Source organism: Carassius gibelio, chromosome A7 (assembly GCF_023724105.1).
Source record: "Carassius gibelio isolate Cgi1373 ecotype wild population from Czech Republic chromosome A7, carGib1.2-hapl.c, whole genome shotgun sequence".
Classification (NCBI taxonomy): domain Eukaryota; kingdom Metazoa; phylum Chordata; class Actinopteri; order Cypriniformes; family Cyprinidae; genus Carassius; species Carassius gibelio.
In genome coordinates this window covers 6,294,880-6,312,716 of record NC_068377.1, presented here as the reverse complement: position 1 = coordinate 6,312,716, position 17,837 = coordinate 6,294,880, and the positions used below count along the sequence as shown (strand labels likewise).

At 38.3% G+C, this 17,837-nt stretch overlaps 1 protein-coding gene and 1 long non-coding RNA gene across 2 annotated transcripts in view; both read right to left on the bottom strand.

The window, feature by feature from the left end:
• Positions 1 to 17,837, bottom strand: part of LOC128016507 (polypeptide N-acetylgalactosaminyltransferase 18) — a 139,692-nt gene that overhangs the window by 51,049 nt on the left and 70,806 nt on the right. The window contains exons 4-6 of the mRNA XM_052601056.1: positions 15,428 to 15,611; positions 13,501 to 13,698; positions 13,275 to 13,389 (exon numbers count right to left, since the gene is read on the bottom strand). Of these exons, the coding sequence (XP_052457016.1) occupies positions 13,275 to 13,389; positions 13,501 to 13,698; positions 15,428 to 15,611 (497 nt within the window). The remainder of the gene's footprint in view (positions 1 to 13,274; positions 13,390 to 13,500; positions 13,699 to 15,427; positions 15,612 to 17,837) is intronic.
• Positions 6 to 3,284, bottom strand: LOC128016508 (uncharacterized). The gene is made up of 3 exons (XR_008184188.1): positions 964 to 3,284; positions 262 to 512; positions 6 to 101 (listed from the first exon to the last, which is right to left on the bottom strand). It is a non-coding gene; the product is annotated as an uncharacterized LOC128016508 (long non-coding RNA).

Genomic DNA, 17,837 nt, shown 5'->3' with positions numbered 1-17,837 from the left:
ACTTGCCTTAAACGATCTTTCCCTCTCTTCAGAAGAAGCTGAGAAAACCACCTCCTCACACAAGCAGACTTGTGTGTCCTTAACTCCAGTTAGTTTGAGTTCTGCAACGAGGGGCATCAATGGTTTCAATGAAATATTAACATATACATACATACATATATAAAATCACACTGTTTTTGCATCAAAATGTGAAGTTAACAGGCAGGACACAACAGAAACATTAATTTTCTAAAAAAAAAAAGTAATAATAATTTAACTTACATCAGTCTCAAAAGAATGAAGTTATCTTGTCTCTGGATTTCAACATCTAAAAAAAACACACACATTATTTTAGTCTTAGTAAAAATAAAGATAACTTGATGTTATTCTGAAGTTTTCTCTCCTTAAACCGTCTGTCCCTCTCTTCAGAAGAACACCTCCTCCTCATCCTCACACAGGTGACTCCTCACACAAACAGCTTCTGTGTCTTTAACTCTCAGCGCGAGGACAATGAAGACAGGAGCTGGACAAGTCTGAAATATTACATGTAAAACATACTTTTAACAGTAACCACTTCAACAGCCTCAAAATAATTACGCTCGTCTTTACTACACAATGCCGTTTCCTTTAGGAGACAAACATACATTCAGTTTAACCGCGAAAAAAAAAAGACAAATTCACATGAGCGTAACCGTGACCATAACCGTCTGTTAACGCCTCAAAGAGAACAGATAATGTAAAATCTTATGTAAATATGACAAAATACATTCACAGACGTTATATTAAAAGTACATCCTCCGTTCAGTACCGTTACATGAGGCAGTTAAGACCTCCGTGTCTGAGGCGAAAACCACGTCCGTTTTTTTTATATATATATAACGTTAAGCTCCTTTGTTTCCGCCTTTCATAAAACCTTCCGCCTTTCATACAACCGGGTAAACAATAAAAGATAACTTTACATTTTGAATATTTAACGTTACTTACCATAGTCTTTCACTCGCTTCTCGCTTCTATCACGCTGAGAAAATGGCGGCCGCTCGCACTGGAGACGTACGATTTTGACGTGACGTGCGTGCTCTCCTTCACGTCCGCGTCCTCAACCCACCCCCGCTGGGTTAAAAAAGAGAGTTATTTTCAACCCAAACTTGGGTTAAAACATCCCAAAGTCCTATCCAATGGCCTCAACCCAGCAGTTGGGTTGAAAAAACAACCCAGCGTTTTTTAGAGTGTAGCCATCCCAGATGTAGATATGTTTTTTAATTGGAAAAGATTTGGTGAAGTCTAGCATTACATCACTCGCTCACTAATGGATCTTCTGCAGTGAATGGGTGCCATCAAAATGAGAGTCCAGATAGCTGACATACACATTAAAATAATCCACAAGTTCATCAATTAATCAATCATTATGATGTTTTTAATCTCAGAAAGTTATTTCCAGCCAAAATTGACATAGTCATCTATCCAAAATATTGCTTTCTCAGTGAAAAGTCATCTAATCTGAATCAGAAGGAAAATATGCACTGATAAAACATTGTTAGCCAGAGATGGGACCTTGAGTTAGTGACTCAGACTCCAGTCTCATTTTAATAGACTTCAGACTCGACTCCAGAATTGACTTGAAATTACTTCAGATTTGAGTCTTTTACTCAAGTCTTTTATCCTTAACTACTAATCTCGTAAAGAAAGAAATTAAAATTTACTAATGCTTTAACAATATCTGTACCATGTATTTCCCTGTATGTTGATGTAGGTGGGATTCTTATCATAGTATTTGATGACGTATGTCCATGCATTCCAAAATGTCAGAAGGTTATGAAATATGGCGGGAACCACAATGTCAAATTTCCTTACATTTGGTTTCAATAGTGTGTTAGAATCAGGATCATGAAGATCAGCTAGATGCAGTGAATGTGGGAAAACAATTAAAGATATCGGAATGACGGCATCGAATCTTAGAACTCATCCACAAAGGTCAGTAATATTTTAAAAACATAAATGAAATTCTAGCCTTAAACAGAGCATGACGTTTATCATTCTTTTCGTAACACACAGGTAATGTTAAGGCTATTCTCTCTCTTATTGTATTAGTGTGTGTGTGTGTGTGTGTGTGTTCAGTTTTGACTAATCATAATGTAAAAACTGACACTTCAAATACACATTTTAATAATCTCTAAACGTTTAATCAGATGCAACACCACATAAAAGTAATTATGTCTATTTACTGTATATTTAAAATTTTAATTGATATGATTAATTATGGAAAATGTGTATGGGTTTATATATGATATAGTTTGGCAATATCACATGTGCTGTTTTTTTTTTTTTCCTGAATATCTGCACAATAGCATATGTGATATTGTAATATTTTTATACAATAGTTAAATTATGAAATTTTGGAAACAATATTGTCTGTTTTGCTCAATTATGCAAATTAAAATAATTCAAACAAAGCCACAGCAGATCTGTTGTGCATCTCTTAGGGCCCATCTACACAGAGAGACATTTAGCTGTACATGTGCATCTCAAAAAATGAGATTATAATGGAAAAAGTCATATTTTTTTGTAATTGAATTTAAAAAAGCATACTTTTTTATATTCTAGATTCATTGAACACAAAGTGAAATATTCCAAGAGCTTCAGCCCCCCTAAACTTATGCCCAGCCCCCCTAAAAAATTATTTGATTAATTAATTAGTGATCGCTTCAGTCCCCTTTAAAATCTCATTTGAAACGGTGGCAAGCTGCATCAAGTTCCGGCTCCTCCCCTTATCTGAGTCTGCATGGATTCAGCGCGTTTTTCAATCCACAGTGGCGCCGAGCAGAGCGAACATCAGAGAGTACAAGGTGTGTCTGTGTGTGCGTGTGTGTGTGTGTGTGTGTGTGTGTGTGCGTGTGTGTGTTCTCGCATCCAATACCAATACGTCTTCGCTGCGTTCACCTTCAGCCTTTATCACAGTGTGACAGTTGTTTTTTCTTCCAACAAAAATGAAGCGATTAACACCCATGAAAACATACTTTAGAAAACGATCATGATTTATTTTAATTTACTTTTTAAAATTGAAAACATATTATTGTGTATTTCGGCATTACATTATGCAGCCATGCAAAAGAAATTATTAACGACACACATCATTGTCTGAAAGTACTAAATGGCACAGAGAGAGAAACATCATGTGGAGATATTTTGTTTTCTATTATTAAATATAATTTTGTATTAAGTAATAATGAATCATTAGTGTATCATGATACATATATTAGAGTAAGAGTAAAGGGATCTGTGATTTTTTTTTTTTTTTTAAGTAATTGAGTTATAGAAGTGGCAAATTGATAATGGTGTTATTTTTAATAAATTGAAATAAATATAGAACAGATTAAACATATTGCCAATAGACAATTACATTAATTCATGTTTTGTCTATATTCTTAATGAATATTAGCTGGTTAGTTAAATGATTTGAAATGAAATAAATTTTCAGGGGCTGACTTGATGTATAACCAACCATATTGTTGATTATAAAGGCTAAAAAGCTAAACATTTATAATAATAATAATAATAATAATAATAATAATAATAATAATAATAAAATATAATAATTTATATTTCATTGTAGATGGATATACAACATTTTTTTGTTGTGCGGGAGTAGGTCTGCAAATGAGCAACAGTCAGGTGAGAATAGAACAGACAGCCTCACACACACACACACACACAATACCACTGTGTTCCCAAAATTCATTGCAGTCATTGAACCCTTATGTTGTTTTAATATTCTGCCGATTTCCACGTACATTTCATAAGAAAAAGCAGTGGTATCATCAAAGGATAAACATGAATGTCCTAATACTGAATCAGTTAGTCTTTATTGTAAAAAAAATAAATAAATCTACATTCCCAATTCAAAATTTTCCAGTGACTGGTCACATCTAAAAAACTGTATTAGTTTTTTTTTACTGTGTTGTATATGGCTCAGTCAGTACTCCTACTCCCATATATACAATACAGGAAATACAATGGAATAGTGGATTGCAATAAGGTTAGTAGTATACAACCCTACCCTAATAGTCAAATAATATTTTTTAATCATACCCTTATTGGGGGCTGAGCCCCCCTAAAATGAAAATCTTAGAATCGCCCCTGCCTGAACCAGAAAAAAAATGTCAGAAGCATTTCACCTGCAAGGAGAAAAATAACTGGACTGTTGCTCAGTGGTCCACAGTTGTCTTTTCAGATGAAATTAAATTTAGCATTTGATTTGGAAATCAAGGTCTGTAGGAAGACTGGAGAGGCACAGAATCCAAAGTCCAGTGTGAAGTTTCTGATGATTTGGGGTGCCGTGACATCTACTTGTATTACTCCTTTGTGTTTTTTCAAGTTCAAAGTCAAAACACTTTATGCTTCCATCTGCTGACAAGCTTTATGGAGATTTTGATTTCCTTTTCCATCAGGTCTTAAGCATCTGCCCACGGTGCCAAAACCACTTCCAAGTGATTACAAGATAGTACTGTGCTTGATTAGCCACAGTGTTGGGAAAGTTCACTTTCTGCATGAACTAGTTCAATTCAATTCACAAATTTTAAAATGAACTAGTTCAGTTCATAGTTCAAACTACAACATTTTGAACTAAGTTCACTAAGTTCCAAAAATGGACTAGTTCATAGTTCTTTTTTTCCATATGTTGCTGCGAGTTATTATTTTTCAAAATTATTGCCACAGGCCATACAGAATCACAGAACAGAACAATTATTTTATCAGTTTTAACAATGAAGCTATGCGTCAGATTTCATCTTCATATCCAATTTTAAATCCTTATCCAACCAGGGTTTACATAAGCATTGAGGGGACAGCATTTCCCTATTGTTGCTTTAATACTTTGTCTCCTATTTGCACCGAACTTGTCATAAACATCATAAAATTCTTTCAAATGATCATACGCCTTCTTGCTACATGCTGCTGTCGCCTCCATGCTTTTAATTTTTTTTTTTAAATGTTTTTCTTGATGACACGTCAAGCATGCGGCGGACGGCTGTACGACACTGGTGGCTGGTGTTGCCAGATTGGGTGTTTTTCCGTTACATATTAAGACCCGTTTACGGTTTGTTTTAGCCGGATTTTCGCCTGGAAGGCTCTATAGAAATCTGGCACCCTATTGAACGAAGTTAACCTGAGAGAGCGTGCCGTTCACAGACACCAGAATGAACGAGTTGACAGTAAAGTTTTCAGGCATTAATACAGCACGTTCAGTTCACATTTGCCCAAAATATGAACGCGTTCATGAACTATCGTTCAATGAACGCGTTCAGGCACAGCACTGATTAGCCAGCCAACTGACCTTACCTGAACCTAAATTAAATTCCCAAAAAATAAAGAAAATTTCCATGGTATTCAAATTTTTTGAGATGCACCTGTATATGTAAGACTGTTGTTGTCACTGGGAACGAGGAGTGAGGCCAGGTGTAGTGATTGGAGATGAGCTGCACCTGCGGCCCACCGCCAGTCTTGAGTCCCACGTAGGAGATGGAAGGATATAAAACTGGAGCGACTATAGTAAAGGACGAGAGAGGACCAGGCCTGGGACATTATTTTATGTTTGCTTTTTATTTGCGCGCACCAGTCGTCCGCGAGGGGCTGGTGCGCTGTTTTGTGTTTTTTGAATATTAAAATTATGTTTTGATTGTGCGCCGGTTCCCGCCTCCTTCTTCCCGATGAGTATGGAGTTTTTAATATCGTTCGCCAGTGGTGCCGAAACCCGGGAGAAGGAGGGACGCGCTGCTGAAGATCCCTCGCCGCTGTGGTGAATCCGCGGTGCCCTCGAGCAGGCGAAGTATGTGCCGCCATGGACGCTCGAGGTGGTGGGCTGGAGCGAGTTGCCGGGGACGGGCGAGCTCGCTGCCGGCCGCCCACGATATGGAGGGGCGGCTGCCGTCCGTGAGGGAGCGGAGGAGTCGGCGCCATTCGCCAGGGGGCCGGAGCCTGCCGCCTCCATGATGGAATCCGGAAGGGCAGGGAACGGGGGACTCCTGCCGCTGCCCAAAATCGGAGGAGCCGTCGCCGTCCATCGCGTGGCAGAGGAGTGTCGTGCCGTCCGCCGAGGGCCGTCCAGTGCCACCTCCAGGCACCGCGGAGGAGATCACCCAGCTGGTGGAGGGCCGAGCAGCAGTGCGTCTGGGAACCGCAATTTTTTTTTTTTTTTTTTTCCTCTCTCCCCTCTCTCGTCCCTGTCGCTCCTCCTTCCATCTCCTTTTCTCTCGGCTCGTCTGTCCTACCCCCAGGTACCTGCAGGTCCCCGTGAGCGGTCCCCCCCGGAGGGAAGGGGCGGGGAGTAGAGCGCAGTCTCGAGGGTACCCCCCGGCCTGCGAGGGGCGATGGGGGTATGTGGCGAGTGGGGCGGGGCCGAGAGGCATGGGAACGAGGAGTGAGGCCAGGTGTAGTGATTGGAGATGAGCTGCACCTGCGCCCCACCGCCGGTCTTGAGTCCCACGTAGGAGATGGAAGGATATAAAACTGGAGCGACTATAGTGAAGGACGAGAGAAGACCAGGCCTGGGACATTATTTTATGTTTGCATTTTATGTGCGCGCACCAGTCGTCCGCGAGGGGCTGGTGCGCTGTTTTGTGTTTTTTGAATATTAAAATTATGTTTTGATTGTGCGCCGGTTCCCGCCTCCTTCTTCCCGATGAGTATGGAGTTTTTAATACCGTTACAGCTACATCATGGTGATTTTGAATATAACCAGAATACCTAAAATGAATACTTTTAGATGTATTTTTGAATCTTCCAAACTCTCCCAAAAAACATTGAGTCATAATAACATCTTTGGAGTTGGTCACTCTTCAAACTAGGAAGAATGTGATTGCAATTCAAGGCAATGCAAGTATTGTACATTAAACTAAATGAAACAGTGGTTTAGTATAAGCTGTAGACCCAGTTTGCTACATGCATTATGGACTTATTTTAGTCAGAAGAGATGGTTTAAAGTTAAATCGTCTTAATGAGGGATTTATTACAAAAATGCAGCTTTTTATTTCACAATATGTTCATTGATGGACTGGACTCATGCAGATTACTTGTGAATTATTGTGATGTTTTAAACAGCTATTTAGAGATCCTTTCTGATGGCACCCATTCACTGCAGAGGTGATAAAGTGATGTAATGCTAAGTTTCTCTAAATCTGTTCTGGTGAACATCTTGTACATAGACATATTGGTTGGACAAATTAAAATTTTGCATGAACTATTCTTTGAAGTGTCTTAATACTTTTTTGGGGTCACAGTGTTCTTGAAGCTTATTATTGGCTTCCTTTAGGGATTATGATGGCTCTCTGCTCAGGTACAGCACATTTATTAAGACTGGGACAGAGGCAAAGACATGTACAAATAAACCAGCAAATAAACTGCAATATACACGGAAGGGAAAGCAAACAGGGTCTGAAGTGCAACTGACATAAGGGTTACTGAATATTTTAGTTCTATAGAAGGCTAATATCCACTCAGCGAGCAAAGGATTTTATGAGATTATTTTTAATGGTGGAAGGTTATGATGTGTGACCTGTTCTCTAACTAAACCATATTTAACTGACCATCTTCCAGCCTAAATAAAAAGTTTTGAATAGTTATGTTTTTTCTAATGTTTTTTAAAGAAGTACAGTATCTTTGGCTCACCAAGGCTGCATTTATTTGATCAAAAATACAATAAAACCAGTAATATGCAAAATGGTATTACAGTCCTTGGTGAGCATAAGAGACTTTAATTATTTCCAACTTTTGACTGGTAGTATACTTTGCACCTCCTAAATATTCAGATTTAAGCAATATAACTTAATTACGATCCCTACATTGACATTCTGCTGTCAAATATATTTTTATTCATAGCTATGAAACTAAAAATTAAAGAGATACTATTTTATGCTACAAAATATTCTTTATGAAATTGAACTGAAATATGTATACAGCCCCTGTGACCTAAATTCTCAAACATTCACTTGTAAATCAATTAAAAACCACCACATTTTCTTAAAAAAAAAAAAAAAAAAAAACATAGGACATTGGGGTTTACAGCTCATAATGACTCATGATTCAGGTTGTGAGTCTGAAGGGCATACACTATGAGAAATGAATACTAAGGAGCCATTCTATCAAGTTAGAAATTAAGCAAAATAAAGACACAAGTAAGGAAAATAATATCTGATTATTTTATGTTTCCCATCAGGCAACGTTATTTCAATTATAAAGTAATGGAAGCTGCATCAAACCATCCATACGTTGCCTACAAAAAACAGAAAGGAGGCATGTGAGAGCAGTCACATAAAGGAGTATGTTCGCTTTGAGAGTTCAGCATCTGAAAAGGACACCTGTTTAACACCGGTCTGTAGGGGAAGGTGGCACAGAAAAATAAATATATGAAGCAAATGTGTGGTGAAAATCTAACACTGCTCAAATCTAACACTTAAAAAACACCATACCTTTGGTGAAAGTGGTAGTTCAATCATGACAACTCTTTGAAGATTTAAGCATGGTGATGGATATGACAATGCTAATGTATTTGGTCTTGGCGGAATAGATCTGCTATGCTGCTGCTGAATTGGTGCTGCTGTTGGTTATTGCTGTAGTTGTAGATTATTGCTGCTGCTTCAAGCAAGTAAATGAACTTGCAACTGTCAATGCATATGGCGAAATGGTGCCATGAGTATTTAAGACATACTGCTGCAGCACAAATATCATATAAAATAGCCCATAGCAGATCAATACAGGTGGAGCTGGGGAAGGTGAAGGGTTTCAGAGAAACTTTGAAAGCGCACTGCAGGAATCTCTAGTGAATGCTAGCCAGCCATATACAGTACATGCAAGTCAGTAAGTTCATTGGCTGCATATGCAGCATTAACCAATCAGCTTGTGCCAAGTTGTTTAACTCTCTGAATATCATTGTTACATTAACTATCCGTCTCCTGCACCATCTAGAGTTTTATGACTGAACTATTTACAGTATTTTTCATGCCGTGGGTCTGATTTCTTCAGCAGCGTAAAAACATATTCTTCTCTCTAAGAAAGGCAGAAATCTCTGTGTCTGTCTGTCTGTTTACATGCTTATGGTGTCGAGAACCGTTCATCCAATCGACTTCATGCGTGGTGGGTGTGTTGCTGGGCCCAAGGGAGTGCAGTGTTGCATTTTGTTGCAATATGGACATGTGGCATGTTCAGAATGAATTTTTTTTTTAATAAACTACAGAATAGCACGAGCCGGAAGTGGGGCGCCTCACACAGGCACTCAAAAAAGCTCAAAAAGCAGAAAATGGCCTTTGAAGATTGTGCAGTTCTCACTGCTGCGAGTGACAATGTGGCTCATTTACATCTCATTTAGATAAGCCATACCCCCTGCATAGCAACGATAGACACAACGGGAAAAATCGGACCGCATACTATTAAAAAAAAAGTACATATTGATGCTAATTTTATTTGTTATTTGCTGGTTTTCTACATAAAACTTGGAGAATTGATTTCATTGTGTAGCATTAGGACTTTTTTAACAGGATTCTGTGATAACCGATGAGCTAGCTAATAACAATAGGTAGATATGGGAAGGTCTAAACATGGACTAAACATGAGATAACGTGTACGTGTTCTTAGAATGAACACAAAACGACAAACTTTAATGTTTATGGAAACTCACCCCTATAAGAAACAAAAGTATTCTCGCAGAACTCGATGCCTCCAATGAAATAAGTCCTTCGGGCACACTTTCTCTTTGTCGGGGACTTTTTTGTGGATGTAACCATCTCCGAAGTTTGCACTGTGTGTCTGTTTGCCTCTAAATGTTATGGATTTTCCCCATTTCTCTGTCTTTATCCCCATCAAATGTTACTATCGATATAGCCTCTGATATCTTAACTCGTCCAACTCGTCTGACGCCAGTCCAATACATTCTTCCTCGTCATCATCTTCGCTCAGCTGTAGATTAGGGATATTACAGTCTTATTATGCCGCTTTCATCGTCGCTCAGATCGTCTTCAGAATCAGTGAGCGCTTGTTTATAAGCATCCGGCTTGTCTTCAAGTACTTCAAAACATTTTCGGTGTAACGGCCACGGTTCAGCTCATCTGCGTTCATCTTTGCGGCGTACATCTTCATTGAATTTTGATATCAGCTAGAGCCGGCCAGAGCGCTGCATTCTAAGTAGCCACGCTTCCCTCCGAAGGCGGGGGCAATATCAAAAGAAACAAAAGCCGGGTTATCCAGTATGGAAATACAGACAGACAATGACACACCCCTACTGCGTGCTAGAATCTCCGACAAACAACCTGATTTCAACCTCAAAATGTACGCTTTTAAATTTACCAATACTGCTATCTCAAACACGGAGAGGCTTCTTTGTGATATCAACTAACAGATTCTGTAAAAAACGAAAATCACAGATTTAAAAAAAAAAAAAACGCTTCTTTCTTATTTTGCTCGAAAGTTGTGCTGCCGATTTGTGTCACTGGTTAGCACAGGTAAAGACTGGGTATGGAAGGAAAGGACTCCACACAGACAACAGGAAAAGACTAATATAGGTAATATAGGTTAATATAGGTAGGCTAATGCCTAATAAGTTAGTCCACTTAGTCAATTTTACACTTTTATATGGGGGGGGGGGGTACTCTAGGTTCGGGCCATTCCCAAGTGTGGAGCCCTTCCCTGGACAGCACGACAAATATGCATTATAATAATTCAGTTAAAGAGCCAGTAAGATGAAAATTCTAAGCTTCCTATCACTGTTTACAAATCCTGTACAACACGTTTAAATCCATCCAAGGTTAAAAAACATTGTAATTTTGTCAAAGTATCATTTTAAAATTACCTCAATTCTCAGAGATCCCCAAACGGTTCGCACGAAGCTGTTCAAAAGATTCAGTTTCCTTAAACCCCACCTGTCGGTAGCATACTGTGTCCTGATTGGTCAACTGACATAGTCACTTTTGATTGGCTGTTCCGCACACAACCGCACGGTAAATAATGCGTTAGCATCTTTTTGGGGTGAATTATGTCTTATTCCTCTCATCGCGAAGCAAACAGTAAAATAAATAAAAAACTTGAACAGTCTCGCTGCTTTTTCTTCTGTGTGGGTGTATTCAAGCCGCGCGCTTCAGTTTGAATCTGAATAGCGCGTTCAGCGCGGGGGCGTGGTCACATTAGATATAATGAAGGGAGACGTGAAAAACGGACATCACGTTGTTTTCATATGGATTACTTTATCACAGAATATCTGTGATATTTTTGGCAGCACTTGTTCAGTCTTAAAGTAGACATGTCAAGCTTTCTATAGATATCTCTCTCATGTCTCTTTGTTGAGTATTCATGGAGTTACACTTCATTTTAATGACTTGTTTGTAAATGAAGATCAGTGCAGACAAAGGCTGCAGACAGCACACATACAAAAGGGATTTGTTGTACTGCTCTGGTATTGTGGTAAAAATGAATTTTAGCCATTGGTTCTTCTGATCTTCATTCTTTGGCAGTGAAAATAAAACTTGCCTTTACAATTAAAAACACACTGTCTCCTCGACATGATGCTATCACACCAAACAGAGCACCTGTGTGGGGGGTGGGGCAGGTCAGAGTTTTGTTTCTCCCAACACGGTAGGCGGAGAGTATTATGCAAAGTGCTCCTAGTGACGTACAAGGAGATGGGCAAAATATTTGAAATCTATAATGACTCGTTTCAGCGATTCAGAGTCGACTCCTTAGAAGCCAATAACTTTAGAAATCGTGTACTTTTTGGTTTAATTATTTGCACATTGTTTACACTGATGGACAGCTACATCATACACTGTAGTACAGATAATTTTAGATTTCCCATCTGTGTGGTTCTTTAATTATATGTAAGTGTGAACTCGTGAGAAACTATACTGTACTACTTGCAGAACCGATTTTTCAAACTTGATATGCTGTTGTGGTAGACCAAGTTCAAATATTTGTGCATATTTGGCACACTGCCTTTGTCTTGTCCTCATTTAATTTAAAGGGCTCCCACACAGTTGAGGTCTTCGGCATTTTTGTCTTCTCTTCCAGAGTAACAGAATCATGATATTCATGATATTCACTCATGGGCGATTTATAAGCCTGATAATTTTTTTATCTGATACTTACTTTGTTCAATAATAGTAAAAAAAGACACAACTCTTGACGTGAAAAATAAAATAAACAGAAGGCGACAACGGGTATAATATCTATAATCGCAAACGTTTCCTCCACAAACCTGGACCTGGTTGCCTGTCTGGTCTGATGGTGACGGTGAGGAATTCCCCTCTGAGGAACCAACCTCTGAAGGCTCCTCTTTCCACCAGCACCTTGAGTCGTTGGTTCCATTGGTGCCATTTGTATGGTATCTGGGAGCCTGGCTAGTGCTGCCCAGCCAATCTTGCTGGCTCCTTCAGACATCAGACTCAGCTATGCGATTCAGTTCGCCCGGCATTCTCCCAAGTTCAGGGGCAGCCACCTCACTTTGGTGAAGGCTGCAGATGCCTCCTGTCAAGCCAATATGAGGACGGGGTTTTAAAGCCCTTACTTCACAGTACCCAAGAAATCTTGGATCTGCGTGTCATTAATCTGGCTTTTCACAAGCACACCTTCAGGTGCATTCGTCCCTGAGATAAGTTTGCAGCGATTGACCTGAAGGACACGTACTTTCATGTATCAATCCTTCCGAACCACAGACCCCTCCTGCGTTTTGTGTTCGAAGGATGAGCATATCAGTACAAGGTCATGCACTTTGGGCTATCCCCGTTGCACATGTCTTTCATGAAAGTTGCGGAGGCAAGCCTTGTTTCCCTGAGATAGAAGGCATTCGCATTCTCAACTACCTCGACGACTGGCTCATACTACTGACTCAAAGATGAGGCACCCTGTGGCACCCGCATCCAGACCTATGAAAGCTTCATGTCTGGTTCCTGGAAGGGATTAATTAATCAACTAATTTCCATAATTGGAAAAAAAATATCAATAAAACATTTTAGTAGCAGCCCTAAATTCAAAAGCGTCTTGTCTTGCTCTACTTCATCTCAAAATATGTAAAACATTTTATTATGGATGTAGTTTTAATTACCACACTCACACTGATGTAGAAATAAGCTATGTCTCTTTTTTAAAGTGCATAACAATTACAACCAGATCAAAAGAATGCATTTTGACAAGATATACAGTAAATGGTGCCAACTTGAACTATCCTGCCAAGAAAGGAGGGCCATTAGAGTCATTAATCCTTCAAGAGTGAATCCATTATCCTCATTACCCCATAGCCTGCTCAGAATGATATAGTTTCTCACCCTCACACCCAGCTCCACATTCTCTCCTCCGTAAATCTCCATCCCTTCATCCAGCAGACCAATCTCTGCGAAGTACTCCCTGTCCACCACAAAGCAGCCAATCAGGGCTGGACTCCTAGAGATTTACATTGTACAATAACATTAACTGAATATATATATCAATTTTAGTATCATCTAAATAAATAAATAATCATTAATTCCCAAACTAATAAATATAACAAAATACCTGATTGGAGCAGAGCTGTTGTTCAAGTTCCACCAGGATTTTGGTGGATTCAGATACCGGCACCACAGTTCCCAGTCAAAGCCCTGAGCGGAGAGTGGGTACTCCTCAATCTCAAATGTGTCGTATTTGATGTTGTCAAAAGATGGAGATATAATTCTGGTTCTGTCTTCTTTGATCCTTTGGAGAATAGGCTCAGCCCTATAAACACAACAATAAAATCATTTACCACCCAGTGAACATGCTTTGTTCCAAAAATATAAAAAGGCTTTTTTGAGTATGAAACATGAGGATGAACAAGCAGTGCATTCTCAACACGATTAAATAACAAACAGTGCCTATTCAGTCAGCTCATCCTCAGTACTATTTTAGGACTGATTCTTCTAGAGAGATGTAAATTGAGCAATACAGCATGGCTTTAAAATCACATCAAAGCTGATTAAAGACAGAAGATTCTGGGTGTTATTCAAATTTCACTGACATATCTGGGTCATTGCTATGAGAGAAACCATGGTGTGCCAACTCTAAGATCCAGAACTTCGTTTGATGATGAAGGGCATCTACGTAATCTATGTTCATACAGGACTAGGTTAAAGGACTAGTTCATCCAAGAATGAACCTGATGTGTTGCCAAGTTTAAAAATGAAGTGTGAATGAAATATTGAAGTTAGAGATGAAGATTCTGAGTGCATAATAACTTAAGTTTCAGTCTGCTCCTCACATTATGAATAACTCAGGCTCACTGGAAAAAATGCACATGTGGCAACATTGTGGTACAAATTTATCAACCATGAAATCCAGTGAGTGAGACTAAAATAATCAGTAATGTATATATATATATGTGTGTGTGTGTGTGTGTGTGTGTGTGTGTGTGTGTGTGTGTGTGTGTGTGTGTGTGTGTGTGTGTGTGTGAATCTGGCAATGTTTTATTATGTTGGTTGATGTACATATGGTGGCAGTTCAGAAATATACTGCGAGTCACACTAAAATGTTAATGCTCTGTCATGTCTGAAAATAACATAGCGCCTACACTGAACTTAACTGATAGTGTTAACAAAAATAAAACATTAGATAAAGACACATTTGCTAAAGCAATCGTGCCAATTTAGCTTGCTTCTACAAGTATTGAGTTCTTTTATGGGGCATCATGTTCCATAGGACTCATACGCAAGCACTCCACTTCACAAGTGCAAAACTGTACCAGGTGTGCTAACGAGCAAGTTTACTACACCAGAAAAGCCTTATATAAGGAGCATATTATGTGATGCAGACATCAAAATGTATTAGTTTGCAAATTATGTAATATGATAAAACAGTTTCAGATCACAACATAATATTGTGCAAGGAATCATCTGAAAATAAGTCTTTATTAATCAATAATCTATACTGTAATCATAATTTGAGTGAAAAGAAATTTAAGCTGTTGGTGTTTTACAGATTCTGGTGTTCATTTCAGATGAAAACCGAAGTGAATTGTAAATATAATGTAGGTAAGTTTTTGGATCTTTGCATAAAAGGCATGTTTTTTTCATCATTTTATGTACATTAAGCCTTCATATGGATAAAAAAATGAATATAGTAAATAAGTAATTTGAACTACTTTTTTTTGAAGGTTTATTTTTTGTTTTTGCATTATGGAAAAGAGGAGTGTGTGCACTTAAAAAAATCACTCTTATGTTTCATGGAGGAGAGAAACTCATATGGGTTTGGAGCAACATGAAAATGAGAGAAAAAAAGGAGCAGTGAACTAGATTAGGCTGCTTTTTTCGTTTCTTTTCTTCAGATATTTTCAGGAAAAAAACATCCCCTCAGTTCCTGTCAGTGCTTGAACAAGAGCAATGATCCTTTAGACTATTTCAATTGAAGGAAGCCGTAATTACAATCTGGCTATGAACCGCTAGGATAAGCCAGAATTTTTTTTATCACCCACCAGCCAATGTTGAACTCTACGTGGGCGTCAAACAGGGCCACCACAGGGGCAGACGCAGCTCTCCAGCCACTCACACGTGAGCGAATCAGCCCCTCTTGCTTACTGTGTCGTACCATTTTAATGAAACCGGGCTGCTTGATGTTGGTCTCCTTGACAAAGTCTTGTAATTTCTCCTTTAACTCATCTGGGAGGAAGAGAGAGACAAAGAGAGAGAGGAAGAGCTGTAACATTACAATGCCTCCTGGAGAAATGTCCTCATTATTCCTGGTCACAGCAAAGAGGATGTTGTTGTTACAGTGTGTGTGTGTGTGTGTGTGTGTGTGAGTACGGGCTCTTGGGCCTGTCAATCTTGTTCACTTTAACAGAGAAGCCATACCAAACCAGGATGTGGAACTGCATGCGCTGCTTGAGTGATACGGTGTGCTCTTACTAAACTATATACTGATACTGTATGCACAAAGGTGTCTATCTATAACATACTACAATAACAATAATAATACTAATACTAATGTTATTTGCTCAATTATTAATAAAGATTCCTATTTTTATCGATGTTAAAACAGTTTCTGCTGCTTATATATATTATTATATATATATATATATATAATATATATATATATATTAGTGGTGGGCATAGATTTTTTTTTTAATCTAGATTAATCTCACTGTGATCTTGAAATTAATCTAGATTAATCTATATTAATCTAGATTAAAATGGCTCATTCAAATTCTGCCGAAGGCATTCAGAATATGTGTGTTACCCAAATAAAATTGACAAACAGTAAGTCTTTGAGAAGGGGTTTATAAAGCTAGGTGGTGCATTAGAAAAGGGGCTCATCTCCTGTTTCCAAAATGCATCACAAAGTGCTTGAAAAAGCTTTAAACTAATTCTACATTGCACAAGGTGCAAACAACCTTACGCCTATTTCACACCAATGTTTAAGTTTTTTTCAAGTTTGTAGGTGTCAAGGTACAGAAACCAAATAATTAAATGTAAAATAGCACTGTATAGTCTTCAATGTATAAATTAAATATACAAGCAAACCTACATTTATTCAGACACCTTCAACATTTCTCACATTTATTACAGTTTTGCTATACATATAAAAATTTATATCTGGTGTCTGAATATTTTTTGGTTTGACTGTTAAAACTCCAAAGTAGTCAAGTGCAGTGAGTAATTTTCTTTCATTTTCTTGGATTAACATTAAAGCAGCCAGTAGCTAAACTAGGCGCGGTCACTTTAAGAGACGATGAACGCATCCAATATAATACACATCCCATTTTTTTCCTCAACTGTTTACTTTCACTTAAGAAATAACTGAGTTTTTTCGAGCATAATTAACAAGGTGGATATTTTGAAATATTTTGTATGTACTTGTCGGCACAAGAGCAAAGATAAGCAAATTCGATGTTCAAGTGTTTTGAGATGCCTTTCTCTGCATGGGCCCTGAACACCAGAACACCGCGAGTACTTTCGAGTTCTTTCACATCTTTTTGTTTGTTCAAACTGCGATTTGTATTTGTTCGTTCAGGTGCAGGAGGGACTTCGAGGAGAACTTCGTAGAAGAGAGCTCGGTTCAGTGTCACTGTCCGTCATACGCAGCTCTCTCTCTCTCCGCACCGAACACAGCGCGTGACCAGCTACTCTGTTCAGCTTTTCCTCGTCTTGTGTTTGGTTGCTTTAATGTTTAAATCGACAAGCGGTAAGGCTTAAAAACACGTGAAAAAGATAAGCTTTCGTGACGATGCGCAGCAGTGGTCCGTCAACTGTCCTGAGCATCTTTTTAGGCTGGCCTCAGCCAGGTGGTTATAAAAAATATCAAGGTCAAAGTCATCATAGCTTGCTTAGTATAGACCCAGCTCCCAACCCAACTTTGAGAATAGATTAACGGCGATATTTTTTTTATTGCCCGATAAGAGTCTCACATCTAATATATATATATATATATATATATATATATATATATATATATATATATATATATATATATATATATATATATATATATATATATTAACCCTTGTGGGTTGTTGGGGACGTTTTTGTCCACTAGGGGGTAAAGTTGAGTCTTATTTTGGCCACAACTTTCTCTGTGTTTGAGCTAATGGAATGATTTTTGGTGACAAATTTTATTTTGACCAATATTTTGGGAAAATGCTTTGAATTTTTTCAAAAACTCAACTGTACACTGTGGGCAAATTCACTACCCTTCTCGAGTTGTTCATGGATGAAAACATCTACTAAATTAAACTGCTGTAAAAATGTACCAGATAAATATTTTTTTTTTCAATTTTTTTTGCATAACTCTATTAATCAACCTCAGTCCTGATCAAAACTACCAAATGTTTAAAAAAATTCCAAGATTTTAACTTTTTAATTACCAAGTTCATTAATGATGTCACTGAT